This window comes from Mytilus galloprovincialis, chromosome 7 (genome assembly GCF_965363235.1).
Source record: "Mytilus galloprovincialis chromosome 7, xbMytGall1.hap1.1, whole genome shotgun sequence".
NCBI lineage: Eukaryota > Metazoa > Mollusca > Bivalvia > Mytilida > Mytilidae > Mytilus > Mytilus galloprovincialis.
The window spans coordinates 19,473,293-19,500,906 of NC_134844.1; the positions used below are offsets into that span (position 1 = coordinate 19,473,293).

Sequence of the window (27,614 nt, forward strand, 5' to 3'; positions counted from 1 at the left end):
TTAAAATGTAACAAAAGGTGCTTGTTATCACTGAATGGTAAAGATTGTTTTAATTTATCAGTTGGTACTAAAAGTGAATATACATTGTATATTGTATAAAACAATGATTTAAGTTGACTCAACTACTATTCTGGACAAAGAAAGATAACTCCAATCACTTGAAAATTTCTTGCTATTGCACAATATTGTGCAATTAGATATTTCTGGCTATTGCACAATACTGTGCAATTACTAAATATTTGCTATTGCACAATACTGTGCAATTGAAGATTTCTTGCTCTTGCGCAATACTGAGCAATTAAAATTTCTTGCTATTGCACAATACTGTGCAATTGAAGATTTCTTGCTATTGCTGAATACTGTTCAATTGAAAATTTCTTGCTATTGCACAATACTTAATATAATAATTTTGGATCCTGATTTGAACCAACTTGAAAACTGGGCCCATAAACAAAAATCTAAGTACATGTATCTTTGGTATCTTTCGTCCCTCTTTTAGATTCAGCATATCAAAAAAGCCCAAGAATTCAATTTTTGTTAAAATCAAATTTAGTTTAATTTTGGACCCTTTGGACTTTAATGTAGACCAATTTGAAAACAGGACCCAAAATTAAGAATCTACATACACAGTTAGATTTGGCATATCAAAGAACCCCAATTATTCAATTTTTGATGAAATCAAACAAAGTTTAATTTTGGACCCCGATTTGGACCAACTTGAAAACTGGGCCCATAATCAAAAATCTAAGTACATTTTTAGATTTAACATATTAAAGAACCCCAAGGATTCAATTTTTGTTAAAATCAAACTAAGTTTAATTTTGGACCCTTTGGACCTTCATGTAGACCAATTTGAAAACGGAACCAAAAATTAAGAATCTACTTACACAATTAGATTTAGCATATCAAAGAACCCCAATTATTCAATTTTTGATGAAATCAAACAAAGTTCAATTTTGGACCCTTTTGGCCCCTTATTCCTAAACTGTTGGGACCAAAACTCCCAAAATCAAACCCAACCTTCCTTTTATGGTCATAAACCTTGTGTTTAAATTTCATATATTTCTATTTACTTATACTTAAGTTATGGTGCGAAAACCAAGAATAATGCTTATTTTGGCCCCTTTTTGGCCCCTAACTCCTAAACTGTTAGGACTTCAACTCCCAAAATCAATCCCAACCTTCCTTTTGTGGTCATAAACCTAATGTTTAAATTTCACTGATTTCTATTTACTTATACTAAAGTAATTGTGCGAAAACCAAGAATAATGTTTATTTGGGCCCTTTTTTGGCCCCTAATTCCTAAAATGTTTAAACCAAAACTCCCAAAATCAATCCCAACCTTCCTTTTTTGGTCATAAACCTTGTGTCAAAATTTCATAGATTTCTATTCACTTAAACTTAAGTTATAGTGCGAAAACCAAGAAAATGCTTATTTGGGCCCTTTTTGGCCCCTAGTTCCTAAAATGTTGGGACCAAAACTCCCAAAATCAATCCCAACCTTCCTTTTGTGGTCATAAACCTTGTGTCAAAATTTCATTGATTTCTGTTCAATTTTACTAAAGTTAGAGTGCGAAAACTAAAAGTATTCGGACGACGACGCAAGACGACGACGACGACGACGCAGACGACGACGCCAACGTGATAGCAATATACGACGAAAAATTAAAATTTTTGCGGTCGTATAAAAATATATCTCAATGTAATAAATCAGAACTAAGGAATAAAAATGTTGGTAATATATTAAATACAGAAATGAAACAAATCATATATTTATACATTCCCAAAATGTAGTTTGTATTGTGCTTTAAAAAAATACAAAATCAAAAGTGTATAGGGCATTATATTAATGTTCTTCAAGTTTGTGTTAAGATGGCATATGACAACACGTGACCTGAAAAAAAACTTATAAAACAAACAAAATGATAAACATCTTTCACATTAATTTCAAAGAAGGACTTAATTTGAACGTTCAATTCTGTATTCAAGCTTGTAATACTTTCTACATTGAACTCCAACAGCAAAAAATGACGAACAAGCAAAAAAAATAGCAATACACATCACATAATTGACAAAGTACAGGCAATGCACAAACTTGTCGGGATTAAACCAGTTTAACGTGCGGTTAAACATCCACAAAATAAGAAGAAATGCACTTTAAAGATACGAAAAGGTTGAACTATAGAGGAAAAAAGACGGCATATAATTTGGGTAGCACTAGGTAAAAGTGGGTTCGGAAAAATAGATAAGTTAGCTAAAGAAGCCACAGCTGCTGATTTAATGATATTGCCCAATAAAACAATTATAATATAACACTCCTAGCACGTTTCGTGAAACCTAAGCCTATACTGTTAATATGTTATAGAAAATGTAACTCATATCTCCGGAGCCGTTTGTAAGGAGAAAATATCGGTAAACTTGAATGCATATCGACAACTTTAGTTTCTCTAATTTAAAGCAACAGTTTTAGTATCTTTTATTCATGTGTTGTATTTCACAATGACGAACATGGGTTGTGTATCGTATAACCATCGTTAATAAACATCGAGGTGTTCTTCTTAAATACAGATGCAGAATCTGGATTAATTTACCTCAATCAAAAACGTGTTATGCCAAAAGGTTTTGAGTATCATGTATGAAAACAAACAGTATAAATAGACTTATTGTTAAGAAAATTAGTTGCTGATGAGACAACTACATGTATCATCAAAGACCAACAGACAAGGATTTAGACATGCAGCCTTTAATAAAGAATAAAACGTAATACAGCAACCTATAAAAGACGCCAGGATAACAAAATATGAATCTATTCAAAAGAGAACACCAACAGCCTGATTTATTCTAAAAACAATAAACACGAAACATTAAGGTTAACGACAAAACGACATCCACTTGATTAAGGTTCCTGGCTTGGGACAGGCACATATAAGATGTGGCGGGGTTAAACATGTGTATCAACACGTAAGCCCTCCCCCTTAACTGGAACAGCGGTGTAACAGTACGAAAATAGAACAAACTGTGGAAATGAAATGAGATTAGTCTAGACCAAACAGATCGGTACTAAGCAAAACAAAAGAAACAAAATAAAAACAAATAATAAATTGACTTACCCTAACAGACGTTTTTAAAAATTGACAAAAAAAATTAATAAGAAAAAATCGTTAAAGTCAACTGTTTTGAAGGAATTGAAACATTACAATGCGCAAAAAATTGCAGAAAACTAGACAGCTAACAGAGCTGGGATATACCATAGGACAATAAAAGTTTAGCTGCAGGGTTATTAACGAGTCCAGCAGCTGATTTTTGTACACTAGAGGCAGATACAATATAATGGTCGGATTTGGAATGTTCTTTTTGGACACTCAGAAATTTAATTTTTAGAACATAAGGAAACTTAAAGAAAAATAAACTGGCAACTCCTAGATATATAAATAAATAGGTTCTGTAGGTATTTTACAGAAAGAATAATTTCAAATATATCTCTTATTATTGTAAATTTATCACGGAAATTTTTAAAAAAATTGTGGTATCGCCACATTTCATACATTGTGATATTCTTCAAAGTAGTCATGTATTATATCATCATTTTCGATCACAAGACTTTAGATTGAATAAGCGGACTGAAGGAATGCACTTTATGTTTGAGATTTTTCTTAAAATTATGACATTTGTGTTTTATTTTTACCACAAAATATTCTTAAATAATATGTCAATTTTGCATAAATAGTCATTTGAACATATGCTGGGTATACTGACCTTTTATTATATTTTGGAAATTGCACGATATAAACTACAAAATGAGGAATGTACAATTTTGTCAATTTTGTTACTTCCCCCGTACATTCTTAAATTGTACGTTTACAGAAAAGGGAGAATCAAATAATAAAATACATTTAGGAACGTCTTAAGACAGAACAGGACACATAAACAATCACGTAAACATGGTTTCAATATTCTTGAAACGATACTGGCACTGCTCAAGTTAATATTTGAAACAACGGCGCAAATTTAAACAAATAACAGTATATATGTGATGACTAGAAACATTGAATGCCTTTTTAAATCAAATTTCCACACGATGAAATTCATATATCTTATTAAGGGATATTTTGAATCTCTAAATCTTGAAGTATTTAAGCACTTCGTTCATCTTCAAGCTACTGGTCTCACATATGTTTTAAATGTGAAATTTCCGGCTCTGTTGCTTGACATTCACTTGTTACCTTCAAGACTGTCTTCGTCTATAAAATCAAATATGAATATTAGAGGAAAATTGCTTCCCTTGTTCTTAACAAAACTTATCGTTTATCGTTTTAAAATAACTCACTACTATTGAAAAGAAATGTTATGCTTTATGCTAAAATTAAAAGTTAACATTAGTAAGAAATAAAAGCCGTTTGCTGTTTGAATTGAAATATAACAATTTCAATGATTCGCAATTAAGCATAACTAGCATAAATCAATTTTTACAGGCAAGCTGGAGTCCGCCTCCGGATGCGGTATTTTCTCTCTGCATAAAAGAACCATCAGTGCCTTTCTCAACTTTTGTCGAGTTGTTGTCTCTTTGACATATTTCATGTTCTATTCTATAAACCATACTACTACTTGACAGTAGACCGTACAATTAACAAGAGGCTCTCAAGAGCCTGAATCGCTCACCTGAATTTTTTTGGTTTAATCTCTCATCAATGATTATTTTGACTTTTCAATTTATTTAAATGTTCTTTGAATCGTCCTATTTTCTTCAAAAGCAAAAAAAAATCATTTTCTCCTATGTTCCATTTTAGCCATAGGAGCTATGTTTCTTGACATACAAGGAAATGAAATATAAAATTTATACTAGATACTCTGAAACTCTGAAACTCATTTAGCCTAAGTTTGGCTGAAATTGATACAGCAGTTTCATAAGAGAAGATTTTTTAAAGTAAGTCAACATGATGAACAAATTGTGAAAAAAGTCTTTAAAGGGCAATAACTCCTAAAGAGGTCAATTGACAATTTTGGTCAAATTGACTTATTTGTAGATCTTACTTTGCTGATCATATTTGCTGTTTACAGTTTATCTTTATCTATAATAATATTCAAGATAATGACCAAAAACTGCAAAATTTCCTTGAAATTACCAATTAAGTGGCAGCAACCCAACAATTGGATGTTTGATTCATCTGAAAATTACAGGGCTGATAGATATTGACCTAATGAACATTTTTACTCCATGTCAGATTTGCTCTTAATGCTTTCGTTTTTGAGATATAAGCCAAAAACTGCATTTGACCCCTATGTTCTATTTTAAGTAACGGCGGCCATGTTTTTTGACGGATCAAAAATCAAAGCACACACTTTGTGCAGGATAATCTAAGGAACAACCATGCTAAGTTTTAACCAAATCCATTCAGTAGTTTCAGAGGAGAAGATTTTTTAAAGTTAGCAAATATGATGAACAAATTGTGAAAAATTGTCATTAAAGGACAATAACCCCTTAAGGGGTCAATTGACAATTTTGGTCATATTAACTTATTTGTAGATCTTACTTTGCTGATCTTTTTTGCTGTTTACAGTTTATCTTTATCTATAATAATATTCAAGATAATGACCAAAAACTGCAAAATTTCCTTAAAATTACCAATTAAGTGGCAGCAACCCAACAATTGGATGTTTGATTCATCTGAAAATTTCAGAGCTGATAGATATTGACCTAATGAACATTTTTACTCCTGTCAGATTTGCTCTTAATGCTTTCGTTTTTGAGATATAAGCCAAAAACTGCATTTGACCCCTATGTTCTATTTTAAGTAACGGCGGCCATGTTTTTTGACGGATAAAAAATCAAAGCACACACTTTGTGCAGGATAATCTAAGGAACAACCATGCTAAGTTTTAACCAAATCCATTCAGTAGTTTCAGAGGAGAAGATTTTTTAAAGTTAGCAAATATGATGAACAAATTGTGAAAAATTGTCATTAAAGGACAATAACCCCTTAAGGGGTCAATTGACAATTTTGGTCATATTAACTTATTTGTAGATCTTACTTTGCTGATCTTTTTTGCTGTTTACAGTTTATCTTTATCTATAATAATATTCAAGATAATGACCAAAAACTGCAAAATTTCCTTAAAATTACCAATTAAGTGGCAGCAACCCAACAATGGTTTGTTTGATTCATCTGAAAATTTCAGGGCTGATAGATCTTGACCTAATGAACATTTTTACCCCATGTCAGATTTGCTCTAAATGCTTTCGTTTTTGAGATATAAGCCAAAAACTGCATTTGACCCCTATGTTCTATTTTAAGTAACGGCGGCCATGTTTTGTGACGGATCAAAAATCGAAGCGCACATTTTGTGCAGGATATACTAAGGAACAATCATGTTAAGTTTCATTCAAATCCATTCAGTAGTTTCAGAGGAGAAGATGTTTGAAAAATTGTTAACGACGACAGACGACGACGACGACGACGACGGACGCCAAGTGATGAGAAAAGCTCACATGGCCTTTTAGGTCAGGTGAGCTAAAAAGTAACCTCTCTCGCAAGGTTTACTTTGGTGGCATTCTATTTTAAGATTTATACAGTGGAAAATAGTAATAGAGGTGCATCATATTTAGTAACAAAATTAAGGCTTTAAAAAACGTGCTTAGCTTTATATCAATGCTTTTACAGAAAAACAAGGAAAATCAAGAAATTTTACAGATATGAAAATTTTGTCATGGATTTAGTTGCCAGTGTAAACTCGTTCAATGACAAGTTTGTTTTTATTTTCTGAATACCTCGTGCCTTTGTTTTGTGTTGACACATTTAAGATTCAAAATTGTAACTTTAAAATTTGCAAGTAATAGTTGGGCCAAATGTATGTTCAATTGTATTAATATGTCTTTTGATTGAGTTTAGCCATCTCAGTTGATATTTTATAGTGTATCTTTCTATGTTGTGATGTTGACTCAGATAAAGTAACCTTAAACCCGCTGCATTTGTTTGCTACTGTACTAAGTAAAACATTGATGTACAGTCGTTTGTTGATGTGGTTTATAATTGTTTTTCGTTTCGTGTTTTTTATATAGATTAGACCCATGGTTTTCCCGTTTAAATAGTTTAACACTAGTCGTTTTTGGGCTATATGTACTTGTTGTTCGGTGAGCCAAAATATCCGTGTTGAATACCGCACTTTAATAATACTGAGGCTTTTGTACCTCAGGTATAGATTACCGTAGCTGTATCTGGCAAAACTTTTAGGAATTTTGGTCCTCAATGCTCTCCAACTTATTTGACCTTTTTAACTTTTTTGGATTCGAGCGTCACTGATGAATCTTTTGTAGACGAAACATGTGTCTGTCGTATATACAAAATTTAGTCCTGGTATCTATGATGAGTTTAATTAACATATATTAGATTACTTTTACATATTGTATATTGGATGCAGAGTTGTCTCATTGGCACTCGTATACATTAATTCTCGTATTTTCATTTTAGATATATATTGTTGGAATAACATTATCTGATTTTAAAGAATTTGATTTCAACAAGAAAGACAGAAGTGGTAAAAAGGATTTCAATTGATTTCATCCCTCGTGATAGGGCAAGTATCTATTTATTTACATTTTATGGCACTTCCGGAATTCTGTATAACACGATTGAAATAACAGCTATCGAAAATGAAGAATTCGTTATTAACCTTTAATGTGTCGCTACAAAAGATGTCGTCAAGAGACTTGATTTGGCTAACCCTTAAGACGTATACAAGGCATAGAAGGAATCAATCAAACATCATAAGTTCAATAATTTAAAAAAAAACAGGAAACCCAATTACCAACAAGGAAATGACGAAAAGACAATGTGCGGATTGAATAAACAATATGATAACTAGTAAAACACCTAATAACAAACTTACTTTTCAAAAGTTTTTGAGATGAGTTTTCAACATGTTCTCGCAAAACGTATTTTACCTCCTTTCGTATGCCTAAAAAAAGAAAAGTAAAAATGAGTTATTCATATTCTGTATAGCCATTGACTCTAGTTACAAAGGTACTAGGATTATAATTCACACACTGTCGTATAATTTAATATTTGTATGCAATGAAAGTTCAATCATGTCTAAAACTTAATAAGAGAGCTGATAGATCTTGTGTGAATGAATATACATGGAAGTATACCTGGAAATCAAATGAAAGCAGACCACACCAACCCAACTTGCCATGTGCCATTCTTGTATTTCAACAAAACATTAAGACTTAGTTATAGCTTAACTAGTTTTAAATGTAAACTCTCTTAATATTATTGATTCAAATTAAATTTTCTATAAATCCATACACTTCACCACAGCATGTTCAATTTGAGGGATGCATATATACCCGAAATTTATAAGAATTCACATGAAAATTCGTCTGTCGCTTAATTTTTTTCACTTTAGACAAACATACTTCGTTTGTCAATAAAAACTGACAACCAAGATTTTAGTAAAGTGGCCTGTAAGTGGAGTTTAACACCAACATCAATCATAAATATTTGAATTGTTGAAGTTGTTTACATATACTTGTTTTTGATTCATTATGGACATATGTTGAAAAGTTATAAATATACTAAATGTAGATTTTGAAAGTTGTAAGGTATTGATAATATGAGGCAGGCATTACCTGTGAATGGGGACGAAGTTTGTTTAAATCATTTTTTTTGTATTTTAAATATTTGTTAAAAAAAAGATACGGAAATACCGTAACGTTTCCGATTTTGGTTCTGTTGTTAGGGATTTTACTTGTGACGTTATTTAAGTTATGACGTCATGTTCAATGTAAACAAAGAAACGCAATGCATCAGGTAGGCCTAACGTTTATTCATACCAAAGACAAAGAATGATTAAAAATGAAATATTGGTATTGTGTTCCTTGAGTTCCTATATTTTACTAGACTAATCAAAGTCTCACGACAACAAGACCGGAAGAAGGAAGTAGAGTTATGTGTTCTGCGCAGATCCGGAAATTAAAAAACACGACAAAAAAAATTTGAACGATTTTGAGTTCATTAGTACAATGAAAAATTCGGGAAATTTTCCCGATTTTTTTTTTTTTTTTTTTTTTATTGAATTTTCTACTGTAATAGGGGACTTCGTCCCCATATTAAGTCTGCCTGAAACTTAAACTTGACCAACACTAACCAAACACACTATCATGAACTGTTATAGTTGTAATCATTTTTGAAAGCGTTTCAAATTTCTTTATCAACAAATTCTTTTATGTTTGTTCTTATGGTTTGCCTTAACACAATTGTCCCTCGTTAGGGGAAGGGCTTTGAGCACTTGTTTCACATCTTAATCATAATCATCTTAATCTTTCATTAATATGACCTACCGAATTAGACTATTTACCGGATTTGTAATCACATAAGCAACACGACGGGTGTCACATGTGGAGCAGGATCTGCTTACCCTTCCGGAGCACCTGAGATCACCCCTAGTTTTTGGTGGGGTTCGTGTTGTTTATTCTTTAGTTTTCTATGTTGTGTCGTGTGTACTATTGTTTTTCTGTTTGTCTTTTTCATTTTTAGCCATGGCGTTGTCAGTTTGTTTTAGATTTATGAGTTTGACTGTCCCTTTGGTATCTTTCGTCCCTCTTTTAATCCCAGTCATTTTCTGTATTTGCTTGTCCCAAATTAGTAATCTAGATCTGTAACCATTTTATTTAACATGAAAGGAGAATGTGTCAATTAGACCCAGATAATGCCCCGCTTGCATATTATATAAAGTTGTAACGGTACGTTACTGAAAAGCGATAAAAGTGACGCTACCAAACTGTGTACTTAATCTGAGCGTTATTGCTAATAAGAATTGAGTATAACTTGAGCTTCATGCCATTTGGTTTGGGCAATCTAAAGTAAACCAACGCAAACGAACGTTCTATTTTTTTTCTATTTATAAAAAAGACATAACTCTAGAACGGTTAAAGTGACGCCACAAAAGTTCAAACTTGATCTGTGTTTTGTTGTAATTAGAACTAGAGATTGAGAAAACAACAGACACGGCTTCCTCCGCCTCATTTTTAGACTTATATCTCGAATTTGACTTACACAGTCATCTCAGTACCAGAATCTATGACAAACGAGACGATTTTAATTTTGAAATTATAAATTTCCCCCACCTTAGCAGCAATATACCAACTTCACCTGCATATTGGATATATATTCCCAACTTATTCGATATTCAAGAGCTTGCAGGTCCTACTCAGACTTTGTAAAACGTCATCAGTGTCTGAGTAGAAAGTTGATGAACCAGGGGTATGTCAAAGAACGTCTTGTCCTTTTTCTAAAAAAAAGTTCATCGGAAGGTACCAAGACCTTGTTGATAAATATTCCGTTATCAACTTCACAAATAATACAAGATGGTCTTGATGTATAGATTCTGCGTACTGATGTTGTTTATCATCTTAACAACGTGTTTTATAGTTCTTTCATTTTTTTAGTTCTACTATTAATATTATTTTTACTGTTGAATGGTTTTATGTGATATCCGTTTGACGTGGCTCGGTACTTATACATCTCGTCAATGTGTTTGTATTGTCTTTCATTTTTGGTGGTGTGTTTTGTATATGCGACTTTTTGTATTTCTTTGGTTCTTATAACGTGACTGTACTTTAAAAGATCCCGTCAGTATGATATTGTTCTATTTTATGTCATTATGTGTTATGTAATCTTTCCTATGATCAATTTAAATATATCTTTTCAAGGCTAAGTGTGTATTATAAGACATCATAAGAAGACAAATTTTTTAGAGCCATCACAGGTGGGTATGGGGGCGTGCGACCTATAACGCCGCCTGGATTCGTAAAAAAAATGTGATATAACCAAATCGTATACCAACTAAGAATTTTGTATGAATTAAGAAAACAGCTTCATCCGCGAAATTGGATGTATGTGAGAAGGATTATCAAAATGAATAAATGTAGCTGTGAATGTCACACTGATAAGGGAGCAATCATTTAACGTCAATGAGGGAGGGCGTGGTTAATTGGTTTTATTTTAGCTAGCAAAAAAATCTACTTTTTTTCAACTCTATCAATCTTTTTTGTTTTATATTTAACACTGTCAATTAGGGGATAAATCTACATTTACAATATTTTTTTTTTGTAATCTGCTTGGCCAGAACAATTTTTTTCTTCAAAAGAGGATCAGCATATTTTTTTTAGAAAAAAAAACATACTCCCTCCTGGAACTCAAATGTGTGTTCCGTAATGGTTAACCATGATCAAGGTTAACATTTCGTTTACAATATTAAAAAAAAGTAAATGTGGTATGATTTCCAATGAAACAACTCTCCACAACAGACCAAATGGCACAGAAATGTACAGCTACAGGTCACCATACGGCCTTCAACAATAAGCAAAGAACATACCGCATATTCAGCTACATAAGGGTCCGAAATCACAAATATAACACAATCCAAACGAGAGAAAAAAAAATATGTAACAAGAGTCCGTATCTCTAATACCATAAGTAATTATAGGTCAGAGCTCCAGATAAGCTGCGTATTTGCGTGATCACGCAATACAAATAATAAAAAACCCAATGCAATTGCCCATTGCAGGGTTCAATAACCCAATTAATTCAAAGGAAAACCCAATTATATTCCAAAATCATAAGTTTTCAACCCTTTTATTGACTACCATTTGCGTTATTTACCCTTATCTGTTTACAGTCGTCGCGTCGCGTAAACTATTTTTATAATATTTATAATTGGAAATTTCCTTTCGTTCTAAAAATAGATCCCTGCATCAAGTAGCTGAAATGGGTCCCTGTTAGAGTTTTCCGTTGCTCAATAGGTACACGTGTTTTTAAAACATTTCGATCTTCTCGGCGTTTATCCAATTAGCGTGTGTCATGAAGTCATATTTTTTCGCATTGCTCGGGATTTATCATAACATACATTGAATTAAACCAAAAGTGAATGTCCGGTAAAAATATTGAATAGAAGCATGTTTTCTGCTTCTTTTGAAAAGCTTAGGGAAAGTTATGATGATAACAAGACTCGGCCAGTGTTTTTAGGAAGCGTCCATCGAACAAACAGGCGTGTGTGCGTACTTAACGAGAACATTGCTAATAAAAGCAGGGTTTCCTCAAAAACGAATAAAAGACAACTAAACCCAGATTTATGAAAATTGGAATAAAACAAAAACATTCAAGTATAATTAGAGTTTATATACTATTTTTTCATTTTACGGTTAATTAATGAATACACATATATATCCGTTTTTTTACAGTTTATATGAGAAAATACAAAACTGGCAGAAGGTTTGAAACGGAACACAAATTTAAACTACAATTGCTTCTCAGTCAATAAACCAAATAAAACAGCTAGCAAACAACCCTAACCCTAAACCAAATAAAACAGCTAAACAAAGAAAGAAACATATTTAAGATGGAAAAAAAATCTGGGGTTGATATTGCCTAAATATTCAATATTGTGTTGATGAAAAAACCCAATTTATTAAGGAGCTTGGTGGTGAAAAACCCAATTTGATATTAACATGAGGGGTGAATTGGAATTGATAATGCAATCAAAAAACTTTATCACCCAATTATATAAGAAAATGGTGGGTAAAAAACCCAATTTGTGAATTCTTATCTGGAGCTCTGATAGGTCAACTAAATTTGATACACCTTATCGCTTCTTAGTCCAATCCGGGAAAAACAGTCATTTATACAACTTCCTGTTTGGGTCATGCCGCCGAAAAATTGAGGTCATCAGTAGTGAGCTGAGGGAGGAAAAATTTAAGAAAGCGATCATCAAGAAACTTTGATAGAGTATGATTCACTTTTTCAAAATTAAATTTGAAGTAAAAAATATTTTGTTATAGGTATTTACGATAGTTTAAATAGGTCTCATTAAAAATTATCATGCATGGTGAATTGTTTAAACAGGCTCCCAGATAGCTTCAACTGGACGAAAAAGTTGTGTAATTTTAAAACTTGTCCGGAATGGAATAAATAGCGATTCTGGGTATTATATGTCCACATGACCATTTTGTGACCTTGCACTTATTTTATTGATTAATTGAATGGTAAAATTTTAATGTTAAGTTTTTATTTATTTTTTTTGTTTGGTTTTAATGATTGTAATGTGTTCATGCTCGTTTGGCAGGTTTTATTCGACCTTGGCTTTTTATGGTTCCATGAACAATTTTAAGTGTATGTGATATTTTTGTGTAGATAGTCATATCTATGTTGAATTTCTTTCAATGGACAATGTTAGGCTGTTAGCGTTGCTTTTCATAAATTTGTGGTTTCAAAACAAAATAAAACCGGGTGATATACATAGACAAAACCGGGAGATTGTGTAGTAAACTGCAATGACCAAACCGGCCTCTTCCATTCTGACATGACAAATTTCTTTCATTCCATTTACAAAAATACAGGTATTGATGTGGTCAAAGTTTTGCAATCTCCGTGTCAATATCTGTCTTTTCATTCCCGTACACTGTGATCAATTTATCGAGATATTAAACAACTTCGACGCAAAAATCACTCAATTCGTCGTTTTGACATGCATATTAACTTAGTTCTCCGTTAATATAGAACGGTTATAGAAAAATTACACCTAACAATAGAAAAAAGTAATAAATAAACAGAAATCAACCTTTTCTCTTTCTATTAATGTTCCGTCACCGTGCCAGATATTAGATACCAAATATTCCAAACATTTTTTGCTCGTGTGGTTTAGACACAGTGTATATATTGTTAACATTTCCAACTTACTTTTATATACTAGTATGTAAACCGTATTCCAAATTGCTGCGAATACTATTAAAACTGTTAACAAAACTATAATTATTGCTATAATTGGAATCTCTCCACGAAAGCTGCCTATTCCATCATGGGTCTTTGAGTCTGCAACAAAAATTATTTCTATCAGAATGGTTGGTCAATAAATGGAACTTACTCTTCTTTCTTTTCGGAGATAAATATCATAGTTGTTATATGAAAAGTACAAACTATACAATGTGAAATCATTCTACCTGTGAGGGTAACAATGTATTTAATTTCATATATATTTTTTAATAGAACATTCGATATTTAATCACTTTAAGTACAAGAATTAAATGTAGAATATTTTTTATTTATTATGTCTTGGGGTTTTAGATATATTCGGTTATCTCCTTCTGTATCTAAAACTTATATTTTTTATATGACTTCCATATCAACCAATTATAGTTCAGATTTCACATTCATATCATCAATTTATTTTTAATTTTTTTTGCACTTATCATTAATATTTTACACTCATTCAGATATCTATTTCGGTTTTGCTTGTACTTGTGAAGGTATCATTCGGACTTCACAACTTTATTTTGCACATGCACTATATTGTATGATAGTAACACTCTCATTTTTATCTCATTTACATATCGATTTTTCACTTAAATGTTCAATTTATTTTGAACAAATTTTGGTTTTTAGATAGCATTCGTGTTTTGTTTTCAAAACGTCCGAAATTAGTTGTTTTTTTATATTCGATTTAAATTTACAATAGGATCTTCCTTATCTAAATTTCTATGGATTAGTTTCAAACAACCGTTATACCTCATAGATGTAAGACAAATGCTTTAAGCCCCACCTCGACCCTCTTTAACCCGCACACTTATTGCTGGTCTCTATTTGCCTTTCGTAGTAGTTTGATTTTATACGATACCTTGTTTCAGTCGGTATTTTGTATACTCGTGTCGTAACCTTATTTGGTCTCTTGTAGGGAACTTGTCTCATTTGCAATCATGTCATGTCTTCTTCTTTTTTAAACTAGCGTGATTTCAATTATACACGGGTCTGTCAATTCAGGATAACAAGAACTTTGCGTATTTACATAATGGTTCGATTAAGATTTCATTACGTATTGTATGTAGATAACAGACATCGTTTATCAGTATGATTATAATGAAGATGTAAAATTAATCATATTAATTTATTCAGAGTTAACTAAAACAATTGTATCATTCAAGAACTTCAAAACATGCATCCATGGGTGACACTAGTATATTTATCTCAACTGAAACTTTGAAGATATACACCCAAAATGAATAACAGTGTCCGATGTAAACTGTTATAATTTTTAAAGTAGTAGGCCCAGTAAGACCCCTTTTAGGCCTAAAATATATAAATAGCAGTTTTACAAAATTGTTAAAATGTAAACTTTAAGCTTTTTATTGGAAAGTAGAACACTTCTGTTACATACATATGTGCTAATTTTGACAATATATTAAAATTGAGAATGGAAATGGGGAATGTGACAAAAAGACAACAACCCGACCATAGAGCAGACAATGCACATATATCGGGTACTAACATCATTAAGTCGTGCTAAATTACAGAAATGTTCGAATTGTTTACATTTTGGTTTCCGTAAATGCATTTGTGTTCATACTTTAATGTAAGTTGTATTTGATGATAATACATAACATATATAAAGGTTGAGAATGAACATGGATGCGGCCACTTTTACTTTTGACAAAACCATCTAAAAAGTGACATTTTATGGCATATTTGGAAGGTTTTTCATAGCTAAGCTTCAATTTAAGCGTCTTTAATGACTTATAGTTATCAATGTACCAGGATTATAATTTAGTACGCCAGACGCGCGTGTCGTCTTCATAAGACTCATCAGTGACGCTCATATCAAAATATTTAAGGTACCTTATAAAGCCAAACAAGAACATAGTTGAAGACTAAATTAGTTCATATCTTTCACATTAAATAATTGAATCAACTGAAGTAACCACTTCTGTGTTTAAAAAGTGACTAAAATCTTTCATCAGATGAACCTGAACTTTGAGCCAAATCGGCCTTTAACGGACCTACTCCTTTCAAGGTTGACGTAGGTTGAATAATTAAAAAAGGAGCTGAGTATTTATCCCTAAAAAAATGTTAAAATGTAAACTTTTGGCTAGTTATTGGAAAGAAGAATATTTCTATTACATACTAGTAAAGTTTTGCTGGTGTTTTTTTTTTACAATAAAATGAACATATGATGGGTACTGGCATCATTAATTCATGCTAAATTACTAAAATCTTCACAATTTCAGCATTTGAGTTCAGTTTTTAACAGTTTCCGTCTTAAATGGAAGTGGCCGCATTTGCGTTCATTCTTAGTATTCAAAAGTCAGTTGTACTTGACAATAGAACATAACATATATAAATGTTGAGAGTGAACACGGATGCGGCCAATTTCATTTTTGACAAAAACCATCTAAAAAAGTGACATTTTATGGCAAAGGAGTAGGTCCGGTAAGGACCGATTTTTGCCTCAAATTTCAGGTTCATCTGACGATAGATTTTTACCACTTTTTAAACACTTAAGTGTCTATTTCATTTGAATCAATTAGTGTATGTGAAAGATTTTAACTGATTTAGTCATTAAACTCGATCTGATTCAAGCTCAAATATCAAAAATCTACCAAATATGCCGAAAAATGTCACTTTTCTGATGTCTTTTTGTCAAAAATGAAAGTGGCCGCATCCGTGTTCATCCTTAACCTTTATATATGTTATGTCTTATCATAAAAAACAACTTACATTTCAATATTAAGGATGAACACGAATGCGGCCACTTTCGTTTAACCCGAAACCCGTCTAAATTTTAACTAAAATGATGGAATTGTGAAGATTTCAGTAATTTAGCACGACCTAATGGTGCTAGTACCCGATATATGTGCATTGTATTGTCAAAAACAGCCCATATTTATGTAGCAGAAGCATTCTACTGTCCAATAAATAACTTAAAGTTTACATTTTAACAATTTTGTAAAACTGTTATATTTTGGGGCCAAAAAGAGTTCTTACCGGACCTACTCCTTTGAGAGATTTTTCCTATTTAAGCATAACTTTGGGCATTTTTAATTAGTAAATCAGTTCAAATCTTTCATAAACACTAATCGAATCGACTGAAGTAGACATTTGAATGTTTAACCAGATGCTCTGCAGTGCGCAGCTTTATACGACCGCAGAGGTCGAACTCTGGACAGTTAGGGCAAGTATGGACACAACATTCAAGCTTGACACAAGTCGGAATTTGGATTATGATTAAATAGTTGACACAGAAAAGTTTTCTGACACATAATGAATGTGGTCTAATGAACTTATAATTTTCTTTTTTGCTTTTGAGCAATACACTATGCTGTTGAATACAAATCCCCTCAAAAACAAATATATCAGGAAAAATTCTTATTAATTTCTGAAATCTGAAATGAGAAATATTTTACCCCCTTCCCTCACCCCTCCCCATTTTTTTCACCTCCCCAATCCCTTATTCCAAAAATAATCTCAATTCACATTTCTAATTAAGTTAGCAAAATAACCACTCATTTAAATATATCATAAAGTATTAAAATATAAAATAACTTACATTCATGGTTAAAATTAATATTAATAAACAGTAACTTCTAAAAGTACAGCTACACATCTCAAGACAATTATCACTTCCTTTAATAACATAATTTTCATGCAGTGTAAGGGAGGTAATCAAGTAATCAAACATATATGTAACAGTATTCTTTCAATTTTAATTGAATTTTGATTACTTCCCTTACACTGCTTTTAAATTGTCTAAATTGTCCTTTAGACAGAAAAATCCTTGTTCCCCCTTATTTGTCCCTAATTGCTTAATGCTTTGATCCATTACCCCTATGACCGTCCCATTATAGTATGGAAACTTGTGGTATAATTTCAGACAGATTTATACACTTAAACACAAGTTATTGACTGAAAACTACAAAAATGCTTATTTGGGCCCCTTTTTTGGCCCCTCACTTATTGAAACCTCCTTGTAGCAAGAACCCCAAAACTCTATTCCAGCCTTTTTTTGTAGTAAGAAACCTTGTAGTATAATTTCAGAGAGATCCATATACTTAAACACAAGTTATTGTCTGTAACCTAGAAAAATGCTTCTTTTTAGCCCTTTATTTGGCCCCTTATTCCTAAATGTTCAGGGATATTAACCCCAAAATGACACCAAGCCTTCCCTTCATTATAAGGAACCTTGTGATACAATGTCAGAGAGATCCATACAGTTAATCATCAGTTATTGTCCCGAAACTTCAAAAATTCTTGGTTTTTTTGTCTCTTTTTGTCTCTCAATTCCTAGACTGTTTCCCCTATAACCCTTAAAATATATCCCAACCTTCTACTTAATGGTATAAACATTGTGGTACAATTTCAGAGTAATTGAAATACTTATACACAACTTATTGTCCTGAAACTAGATAAATGTATGTGTTGGGCCCCTTTGGGCCCCTTACTCTTTAGCGTATGGGATCATGACCCCTAAAATCAATCCCAACCTTCCTTTTGTTGTTATAAACATTGTGTTAAAATTTTATCGATTTCTATTTACTTATACTAAAGTTATTATACGGAAACCATCTTTCTTAGGACGATGGTGACGACGAAGACGACGACGAAGACGATGACGACGCCGACGACTAAGACGACGACATGATACCTATATACGACCACAAAAAATTTTGCGGTCGTATTAAAAAGACAGAAGCAGCGTGTTTGTATAGCACTGTGAAATTTGAAATAGGTTTTTTTACAAAAAATAATGTATAATACATGTACAAAAAACAAATGAACTCCAAGGATAAATCAAAACTGAAAGTTCCTTATCAAATGGCACACCAAACTAGCGGAAGACAATTATCATATTACTGACGTGGTCAAAGTATTTGGCCTGTCCTAATGTAGAAAAATGGTGGATTAAATATGATTTATGAGCTAGCGAAACATCTCTTTTATAATAGTCGTCTAGCAATGCATTATCTTGACATGCATGTTTGATTTAAATACAGAGACTGTGTAGCTATAGTTATATAACTCACATGAACAGCACTCTCCGATCAGAACTACCTATTTAGTGCCTATTATTTAATCCAAAATCTTTCACGAGTGATCTCTCCTCACTAGAGACAAGCAGTGGTGTGACCTTTAGTGGTTATAGTCAGTCGATTGAGATACGATTTAATGTGGCAAGTGGATCTCAAATGTCGACTGAGAGGAAGATTTGGCTTATATTCATAGTCGTTACGAGGACTGTTCAGTCGTTTGTGAAATGACTGATTTTACTCTTCAACAAAATGATTACCAATTTTACAATGTAGGAGAGACCCAGTGTTGTAGTCTTGCAATTAACATGGAAAAATAGTGGTTTCCGTGCTAGTGGAGTGATGGTCTGGTTATTCAGTATTTGCTAACCAGTCAGACATCGCTTGTTTCCACTGCCCTTATAAAAGCCCATCGATAAAGAGGATATATCAGCTTTCACCAGCTAAAAGGCTGGCTCGAGGGTGATCTTGGATATCTTATGATGATTTTCTATTTCTTTTCAATTTTCTTACATTGTAATATTTATATCGCATGCATCTATAATACTAAAATTACGAGGTCCAATTTGTCAGCTGTCATCACGTAAAAACGATGAATCAAAGAATTCAACTTTCTATATAACTAATATAGTACAATGCTGTTGATTAAAAATTACACCACTCCAGACCCTTTTGTTTTCCACATAATTAATATTGCCAATAATTAAGAAGTTCCGGGTCGAATCCGATACCGATATCAATAGTATATTCACCTGTTACCTATTAACTTATCTGTACGGTCCGCATCTGACAGGCGCACCACCAAACGCTGTATTTAAGATTTTGCTATATACACGGGTTGTAATCACAGGGTTGACACAACTAAATTCAATCATTGTCACATTGTTCCCGATTGTAGTATTTTAATCAGTATGACTTTCTAAGATGACAATACGAATAATAAAAATCTGGACTTAAAATAAGGCGTATAGGTACAGCATGTACAGTTTTCAATTTGTTAGCCGGAATGGCGTCAAACAGCGAATCAAAGACTTCAACTTTATTTATAACTCATAAAGGACAATGCTGTTGATTAAAAAATACTCCTTTCCAGGCCATTTTGTTTTCCAAATAAATAATAGTACCAATAATTGATAAGTTCCAGGTCGACGGGTTCAAACAGAAAGATGTTGAAAGCAGAGAAAACTATGCATCTTATAATCGGCATGACTTTATCAGATGACAGTACCAATACTAAAATAAGGCTTACGCATAGTTATATTCTTTAATTCAGTCACAGACCCGCGATATCACGGGTGCGTTCTAGTAATGATAATTAATGTTTAACGGTCAGCTTATTTATCAAAAAGGACTTACCTTTCTTGTTATCTGTTTCTGTTGATGTGTTTTCTATTCTGACATTTGCCATGAATACAATATCACTATAATTCAGTTTGTATATCATATTGACGTCGCCTGTAGAAACATTTTTTATCGTTAGACTTAACCCATCGTCTTCATCTTTTTCTAGGAACTTGTCTTTATTTGATAGGGGTTCACCTTCGTTACTTTTATCAACTGGATGTCTAGACCAGAAGTATTGACCATATGTATTGTTAACAGGAACTGCAGATATATTCGCGAAAATTCTTGTGTTTTCCATTAGTTTCGGCTTCTCCACCTTTAAACTATAAACAGCTGAAAGAGACACTTCTGTACAATTTGTTTTCTTTGTAACATGAAGAATGTGTTAAATATTCATACACCTACGAATCCATATTTACCAAGTGTTAACTTAAAGGCATTTTTGTTCATAATTTCGTAAAGAATTCTCACATGCGAAAGCATATGAAAAGTTATTGTTTAAGAATATTTTTTTAGTAGCAATTTGTACAACAATATCCCAGTTTGACCAGAATGTGTACTTGCATCATAAAATTTTAGACAAAAAACATCATGTGTACGTATACATCTACAGAAGAGATTTAAGAATATGAAGTATTCCACATCCTCATAAGGGACAGTGGTACAATATAAAATAAAATTGAGAATGGAAATGGGGAATGTGTCAAAGAGACAACAACCCGACCATAGAAAAAACAACAGCAGAAGGTCACTAACAGGTCTTCAATGTAGCGAGACATTCCCGCACCCGGAGGCGTCCTTCAGCTGGCCCCTAAACAAATATATACTAGTTCAGTGATAACGCCATACTAATTTCCGAATTGTACACAAGAAACTAAAATTAAAAAAATACAAGACTAACAAAGGCCAGATGCTCCTGACTTGGGACAGGCGCAAAAATGCGGCGGGGTTAAACACGTTAGTAAAGCGACATTAGGGGTGAAATCTGACTACTCTTTACATGCATGATATATATGTTTAGTTGCCAGTAACTAACATAAAAAGAAATCATGACACAATTAAATGCAACTTAATCACACATTATAAGTTATATGGTTCGCTACTGACCCCCACGGATGATATCATTCTACGGAAAAGCCACGCACTTCATTCTAATTTTGCTTATTTTTCTATCTAATTTGGTATTTTAGATGGCTACACATGTTTTTGTGCGATATTAAACTATATAAATTTAGGGTTCACATAGAGGATTTGCATAAACAGTAGTCTTTTAAATATATAGCTACGAACTTACGTCTTTTATCCTTTAAGATTTCACCGTGTTTGCTAAATCTGACATGACACACGAATCGACTGTTTAGATGCTCCTTCGTAATACTTAGAATCTTTAGTGTGTATTTACCAGGAGAACTGGATATTTCATACTTTTTGTTATCAAATACAGTGTTACCAATTGATATAATCTGGTGTTCAGGTCCACCTTCCCATCTTGGAGTCCCAGGACAGAGATTTTCATCTTTAATATCACATTGCAACTGTACAGCCATGTCCAACTCAATAGGTTTAGTCAAAATATTCCAATCAACTGAAATATTTATAAAAGTATTGTATTGAAGGAAAATACATTGAATAGTTAAAGCAAGAGCTCGATCTATTCAAATCATATTTTCTTAAATACTGTATTTTTTTCGAAGTTGTACTTTTTGCAAAAGATTGATATTGGGTTTTGTTTATTAGCCAGTAAATCTTTGTATTATCACTGCTCTTCCAAAAACTTTCATTTGAGTAAAAAAAGATATTTAGAAGATATATAATACTTTTCAATATACCTGTATATACTACAGAAAATGTGCTTTTAACGTTATTCTTGCTATTGATATTTGCTAGAAGGCATCCAATGAATACTAGAGAGTCTATACCGATACTATAAATATGTGTCTACTTTATGAAAAAAAAATATTTACATTTTCAAAATAGATTCCGAAGATTTGAACAAAATCCGGATGTCTTTTGACGTTCGGTATGCTTCTTTTTGTTGTATTTTTATAGACATATGCCTCCAATTTCTCTCATAGACGTATGCTCCACAATTTATTTCGTTCAAAGTTTATAATAATAATAATAATAATAATAATAATAATAATAATAATAATAATAATAATAATAATAATAATAATAATAATAATAATAATAAATATTTTATTTAAAGAGGGTAACTCAATTAGAAATAGTCTAATTTTGAGAATCTTGCGCTTTTCTTAAACACTTAACATTACAATTAATCAGGAATACTTACTTTTACAAGTATCTGCCCTTGTTGAAATACATTGCTCAAGAAGAATCATTGGTATTAATATAATCAACATGGTCAGACTGAGATCTTGAGCTTAAAAATATTTATGTATTGTCAATCTAAAACGTTTAAAATTATGATTTCGATAGCCCCTAACTCTAAATAATAACAATTATAATATTCCTAAATATATTGATTGTGGGCATATCAGCTTTGTTTTCTTTTCTTAATAAAGTTTACACTATTCAACTACAGTTACTATTCAATTGAGTTAAAATTTCAATGCAATCACTACATAGTAAGGCAAGAAGGAAGCGTGATTCGGTCTGCATATATAACTCGTCTGTGGCACTAGAATCATAATAGATGGAATGCCAAATCGAATACTAAGTTGATGAGAATTAATACACAGCTGCGCCATGAGCGCCTAATACGCCTGTCACATTTTCAAAGAATAAAGTTTAATTACTTCTCAATTTCATATTTGAAATTTTTGAAAATAAAAAAGTAGCTTATATCAATAGATGAACACAATTTACCAAAGTTTCATGAGAACTGCTGAAAGCATTTTAGAGTATTTGGAAAATCTCCATTTTTTTATGAATAAAACCCTGGAAACGTAAAATTTGAAATTATAAAAAAAACGAAAGGGAGCTTACGTCAATAAATATAAACAATTCACCAATTGAAAGTTTTACTCCAAATGGTTTAAGCTTTTTAATTGAAAGTCCGACATATTTGACAACGGAAGGACAGACGGACGAACGCACGGACGAACGGACAAACGGATAACGGTATAGAATAGATAAACTTAGCTGTATTTGGATAACTTTTAAAAATTTGTGGTCCTCAAAGCTCTTTAACTTCGTACTTTATTTGGTAAACGGGGATATAAAAACCAAAAATTCCGAAAGGCTAATTGCATTAAAGAAAGTGAACCTCATTGGAATAAAAAAGACAGTTTGTAAAATTGCTTCTTTTTGTTACATGTAATAAGCATTAGTAAATAGGTCACCATTTAAAATTACCGCAAAAAAAAATGGTGACTTAAGGATGTACTTAGGTGAGGTTTTGGAATTTGTGTCAAATGTTCGGACTCCTTGGTGTTTTTTCATACAATACAATGTAAAATATTTTGCCCCATAACACCCATTTATTTTTTCATATAAGACTTAGAAGCTCATGAAAGGTCATTTACCAAAATTTTAGAAGATTCTTAATTTTCTTTCTTTTGCTTTGAGAACTAATAGTACCAATGCAAATATAAGGTAAAAGTCCGAGTCAGCCTTTTCCCGCCATATTTTAAATCTCAAATACCTCGAAAAGAAGGTCCATGACCTATCAATATTTTTAGCTTATTTTTATCCTTAATGGATGCTCTACCAGCTTATAGTATCAATTTTAACTTCTTAATTCATTAATTTTCACCTACCCTCACCTAAGTACATCCTTAAAACATATATGTTTAAAAAAAAAATAGATTTCAGCATCAAAATGCAAGGTTAATTCTTAAAACTGTAAAATTCAAGTAGAATATTTATTTGCCATTTCAAAATAAAACCGGATGTGATGTAGTATGTGTTGGTGGTTTGACATCATGCAAATGCAGTTTGAAAAAAGTATGGCTTTGAACATTGGTAACGATAAAAATATTGACAGGATGTAAAACCAAAGGTACAAATAAACCAAATAGTACAACAGTAAATATGCTTTAATTCATGAAAAAAACAATGTTACCTATAAAAACAATATGCAAAGATCTTACTATGGTGTTAAATAAAGAATATTCAGAATGTATGAGTGACAATAAAGTTGCCTCAGATCACCTTCTCTTTCGAATATAATTAAAGACTATGTTAATTGGATTGATTGTAATCGGTATTTCAAACTTAAAGAAAATCTATATCACTTACCCTTTCCGGAATCATTCATTTTTATTTTTCATTTTTATTCGAGAAGTTTAAAAATACTCTTGTCCTTGTTGGTCCCCGAAAAAATACGAACATGTAGCATCACATAATGACATTTGATTTTCTTCGTTTGAGCATCATTTGTATGCATGCAGATCAGCTTCAATAGAATTGTTTTTTTCTTTTCTGGAAATACATATTTTGTATTATGTCTATTTTCATATTACCTACTTTTGACTCCGGGTTCCATATATTTTAGACAATACACCTACTCTATGGTAAGACATTATGTTACTGGATCAACTACGAGCAACCAAATGAAGTTAAATCAAATATATAAACAGTGTAATTTGGGAAGAAGGGGGGAGTTTACTACTTTCTGGTGATTTAGTCATGTATAGTAGAAAGCATTAAACAGTTAAATTTCCCTCAAAATTGTACCCATTAAAATTTTGAATTTACTTATCTACGTTGCTCTTACTTGACCAAGTACCAGGATGTCAAACCACAGAGAATGTTACCTGTCGAAAAAATATCAATTCCGGAGTTAAAAGTCGGTTATATGAAAATGATCTATTGAAGTATCTATGCTATTTCTTTATCAACAAGCATTCAGTGCAAGGCAATACGTTACACAATCAAGTCAATGTTTTCAAGCATGACAAAACACAGTGTTAAAAAACTTATTAATTGAGTTAGTTGTGTCTTTCCATGGACCATAATTCTGCACAAAATCATCAAGTCGGGAGAAAATTTAAACTTGATCTGAAATTTGTCAGGATAAATTCATATGCCAATTTTCAAATAAATATCTTCATGCATGACGAAACAAAAGTGCGGCAAACTTATTATTTGAGTGAATTTTCTAAGTCAAAAGACAGACAGACATTATCACTGTACTTGTATACATATTTTTTTTAAGGGGCCAGCTGCAGGACGCCTACGGGTGCGGAAGTTTCGTTGTTGCCGCCTTGGCAAATTCCCATTTCCTTTTCAATTTTATATTTATTCTACTTTGGCTAGAAGTATAAGGGGGTGGTTGAGATTTCATAAACCCCGCCGCATTTAGGGGGTCCAAAGTCAGGAGTCTCTAGTCTTTGTTAATCTTGTACATTTATTTAATTTTGATTCATTTATATGTTTTGGTATTCATAGCGGAAAGTCCCTAATCAAATGACAACATCAAAAGCTCAAACACATCAACGAATACAGGCATTTTTTTATGTATAAAATGGGAGATTAATCCTGATGTATAGGCAACTAAACCTCTAACGTGTATGACACACTCATAAAATTTCATGCATTGGAGTTAAGTGTGGCGTCCATTTTCGCTGAGCTGGTAAACAGCTATGTGCCAGCTGAACCCCGCTTCCAGGTGCTGGATTTTCTCGACGTGTTTAAGACCCGTTGGTGGCCTTGATTTTGTTTTTGCCTTTTGGTCGTGTTGTTGCTCTTTGACACATTCCTCATTTCTATTTTTCTATTGTTACGGTTTTAATTACAGTACCCATCTCAACAAAAACGGCTATTGCACAGGTTTCTGACGTAGAAAAATTGTTTTCTAAGAAATGAAAAAAAAAATGAAAAAGCACATTACCTATTATCCAATAACCAAACTCTAAATACATTACTGTAATATTTTCAGCATTTCAAAGAAACTCTAATAATTCAATGTTAGATGAATCAAACAAAAGATTAACTTTGAATCTTTTGGATTTAACCGTTGACCAATTTAAAAACAGGGGCAAACAATAAATACACTATTAATTACATGATATCAAAGAACCCCAAGAATTCAAGACTTACAGTTAAACTTAATTGAAATTGGTCAAGAAACAAGTTACGTATACAGAGTATTTCCAAGGTATTTTTTTTTTTTGCCACTTCCTTTGCACACGGATTTTAAGGGAATTCCACTAATCTGCATCCTGATGAAACTGTTTTTTAAATAAACACTAATTAATGGGTTTTGAAGAAATATTTGATCTTAATCTAAGATCGAGTTAAACAGTTACCGGACTGGAAACTAATTACCGGGGTTTTTTTATAGGGTAAATCAGATTTTATTAAGCTTTTTTGTATTAATTCAACCCGTTTTATCTTTAATCCCAATTATATTAGTTGAATACCAAATCATAAAATCCAACATTTAAATACGCGGTTAGATTCAGCATATTCAAAGACCTAACAATTCAAGACTTTGAATTAAAACCCATTAAAACGGGTCAAGAAATAAGCAATTTATGCAAAGTATAAGATAAATATTGAACCTTTTTTGCCTTAATTCCAAAAGATTCAACCTTCCTTTTTTTGAGGGTATGAACCTTGTGGTTCAATTTCAGAGAGATCCACACACTTATATGAGCAAAACGACGGGTGTCACATGTGGAGCATGATCTGCTTACCCTTCCGGAGATCCTGAGATCACCCCCAATTTGTGTTGGTTTCATGTTGCTTGGTCTTTGATTTTCTCTGTTGTGTTTTCTGTACTATTGTTTGTCTGTTTGTCTTTTTCCTTTTTATCCATTGCGTTGTCAGTTTGTTGTCGACTTATGAATTTGAATGTCCCTCTGATATCTTTCACCTCTCTTTTGTTTTCAGTTACTATGCAGGCGACGGGAAATTCTTTGGGGGTTTTGTGTCCCTTTTTTGCCCATTAGTCTTAAACAGTTTGAGCCTTCCTTTTGTGGTATATAGAACCTTGAGGTGCGGTTTGAACTTTCATAAAGGCCAATACACTTTTACTCAAATCATTGTCTAGAAACCAAATGCCTTCGTACGGAAAAGACGACGACGAAGACGCCGACAAAATGCCATACAATATACAATCACAATATGTTTTGCGGTCGTTTACAAAGTTGGTTAATCATACCCTTCCAATTCCAATAAATATTTGAATTGTAACTAAAACAATAAAAGATGATTTTTCGATGGTTAATTAAATTGACGAATTACATTCTAAGGGACAATTTCAACATTTTATGACAAGGAAGTAAGTAGTTTTTATTTACAGATAATTCTTACTTGGAGTATACTCATTATATGTTTCCGGAGGGTCTTGATAAATAAAAAAAAGGCATAAGGTTGAGCAAGAGAAAGACGTCAATTTCATCCTTCATAAAAAAAATATGGCAAATGAGATATGGCATAGAGAGCAATGGAAAAAAATACAAATATTGTATAAACGAGAGAAAATATATTTCAAATATTAATACTTAAA

At 32.3% G+C, this 27,614-nt stretch overlaps 1 protein-coding gene across 1 annotated transcript; it reads right to left on the minus strand.

The window, feature by feature from the left end:
• Positions 1-1,360: 1,360 nt before the first annotated feature.
• Positions 1,361-24,512, minus strand: LOC143082476 (uncharacterized). Its single transcript, XM_076258159.1, has 7 exons — positions 24,398-24,512; positions 22,488-22,577; positions 21,486-21,776; positions 20,204-20,524; positions 13,734-13,865; positions 7,885-7,953; positions 1,361-4,241 (listed from the first exon to the last, which is right to left on the minus strand). The coding sequence occupies exons 1-7, from the start codon at positions 24,414-24,416 to the stop codon at positions 4,213-4,215; spliced, it is 951 nt and encodes a 316-aa protein (XP_076114274.1). The 5' UTR covers positions 24,417-24,512; the 3' UTR covers positions 1,361-4,212.
• Between the last annotated feature and the right edge of the window lie 3,102 nt (positions 24,513-27,614).

What these genes read in the sequence shown, in the direction of transcription:
- LOC143082476 (XM_076258159.1), bottom strand. An exon ending in AAGGGCAGATACTTGTAAAA is followed by an intron (nt 21,777 to 22,487) that starts GTAAGTATTCCT and finishes TAAATATTTCAG; the next exon opens with TTGATTGGAATATTTTGACT. An exon ending in TTACATACTAGTATATAAAA is followed by an intron (nt 7,954 to 13,733) that starts GTAAGTTGGAAA and finishes TTCTTTTTTTAG; the next exon opens with GCATACGAAAGGAGGTAAAA.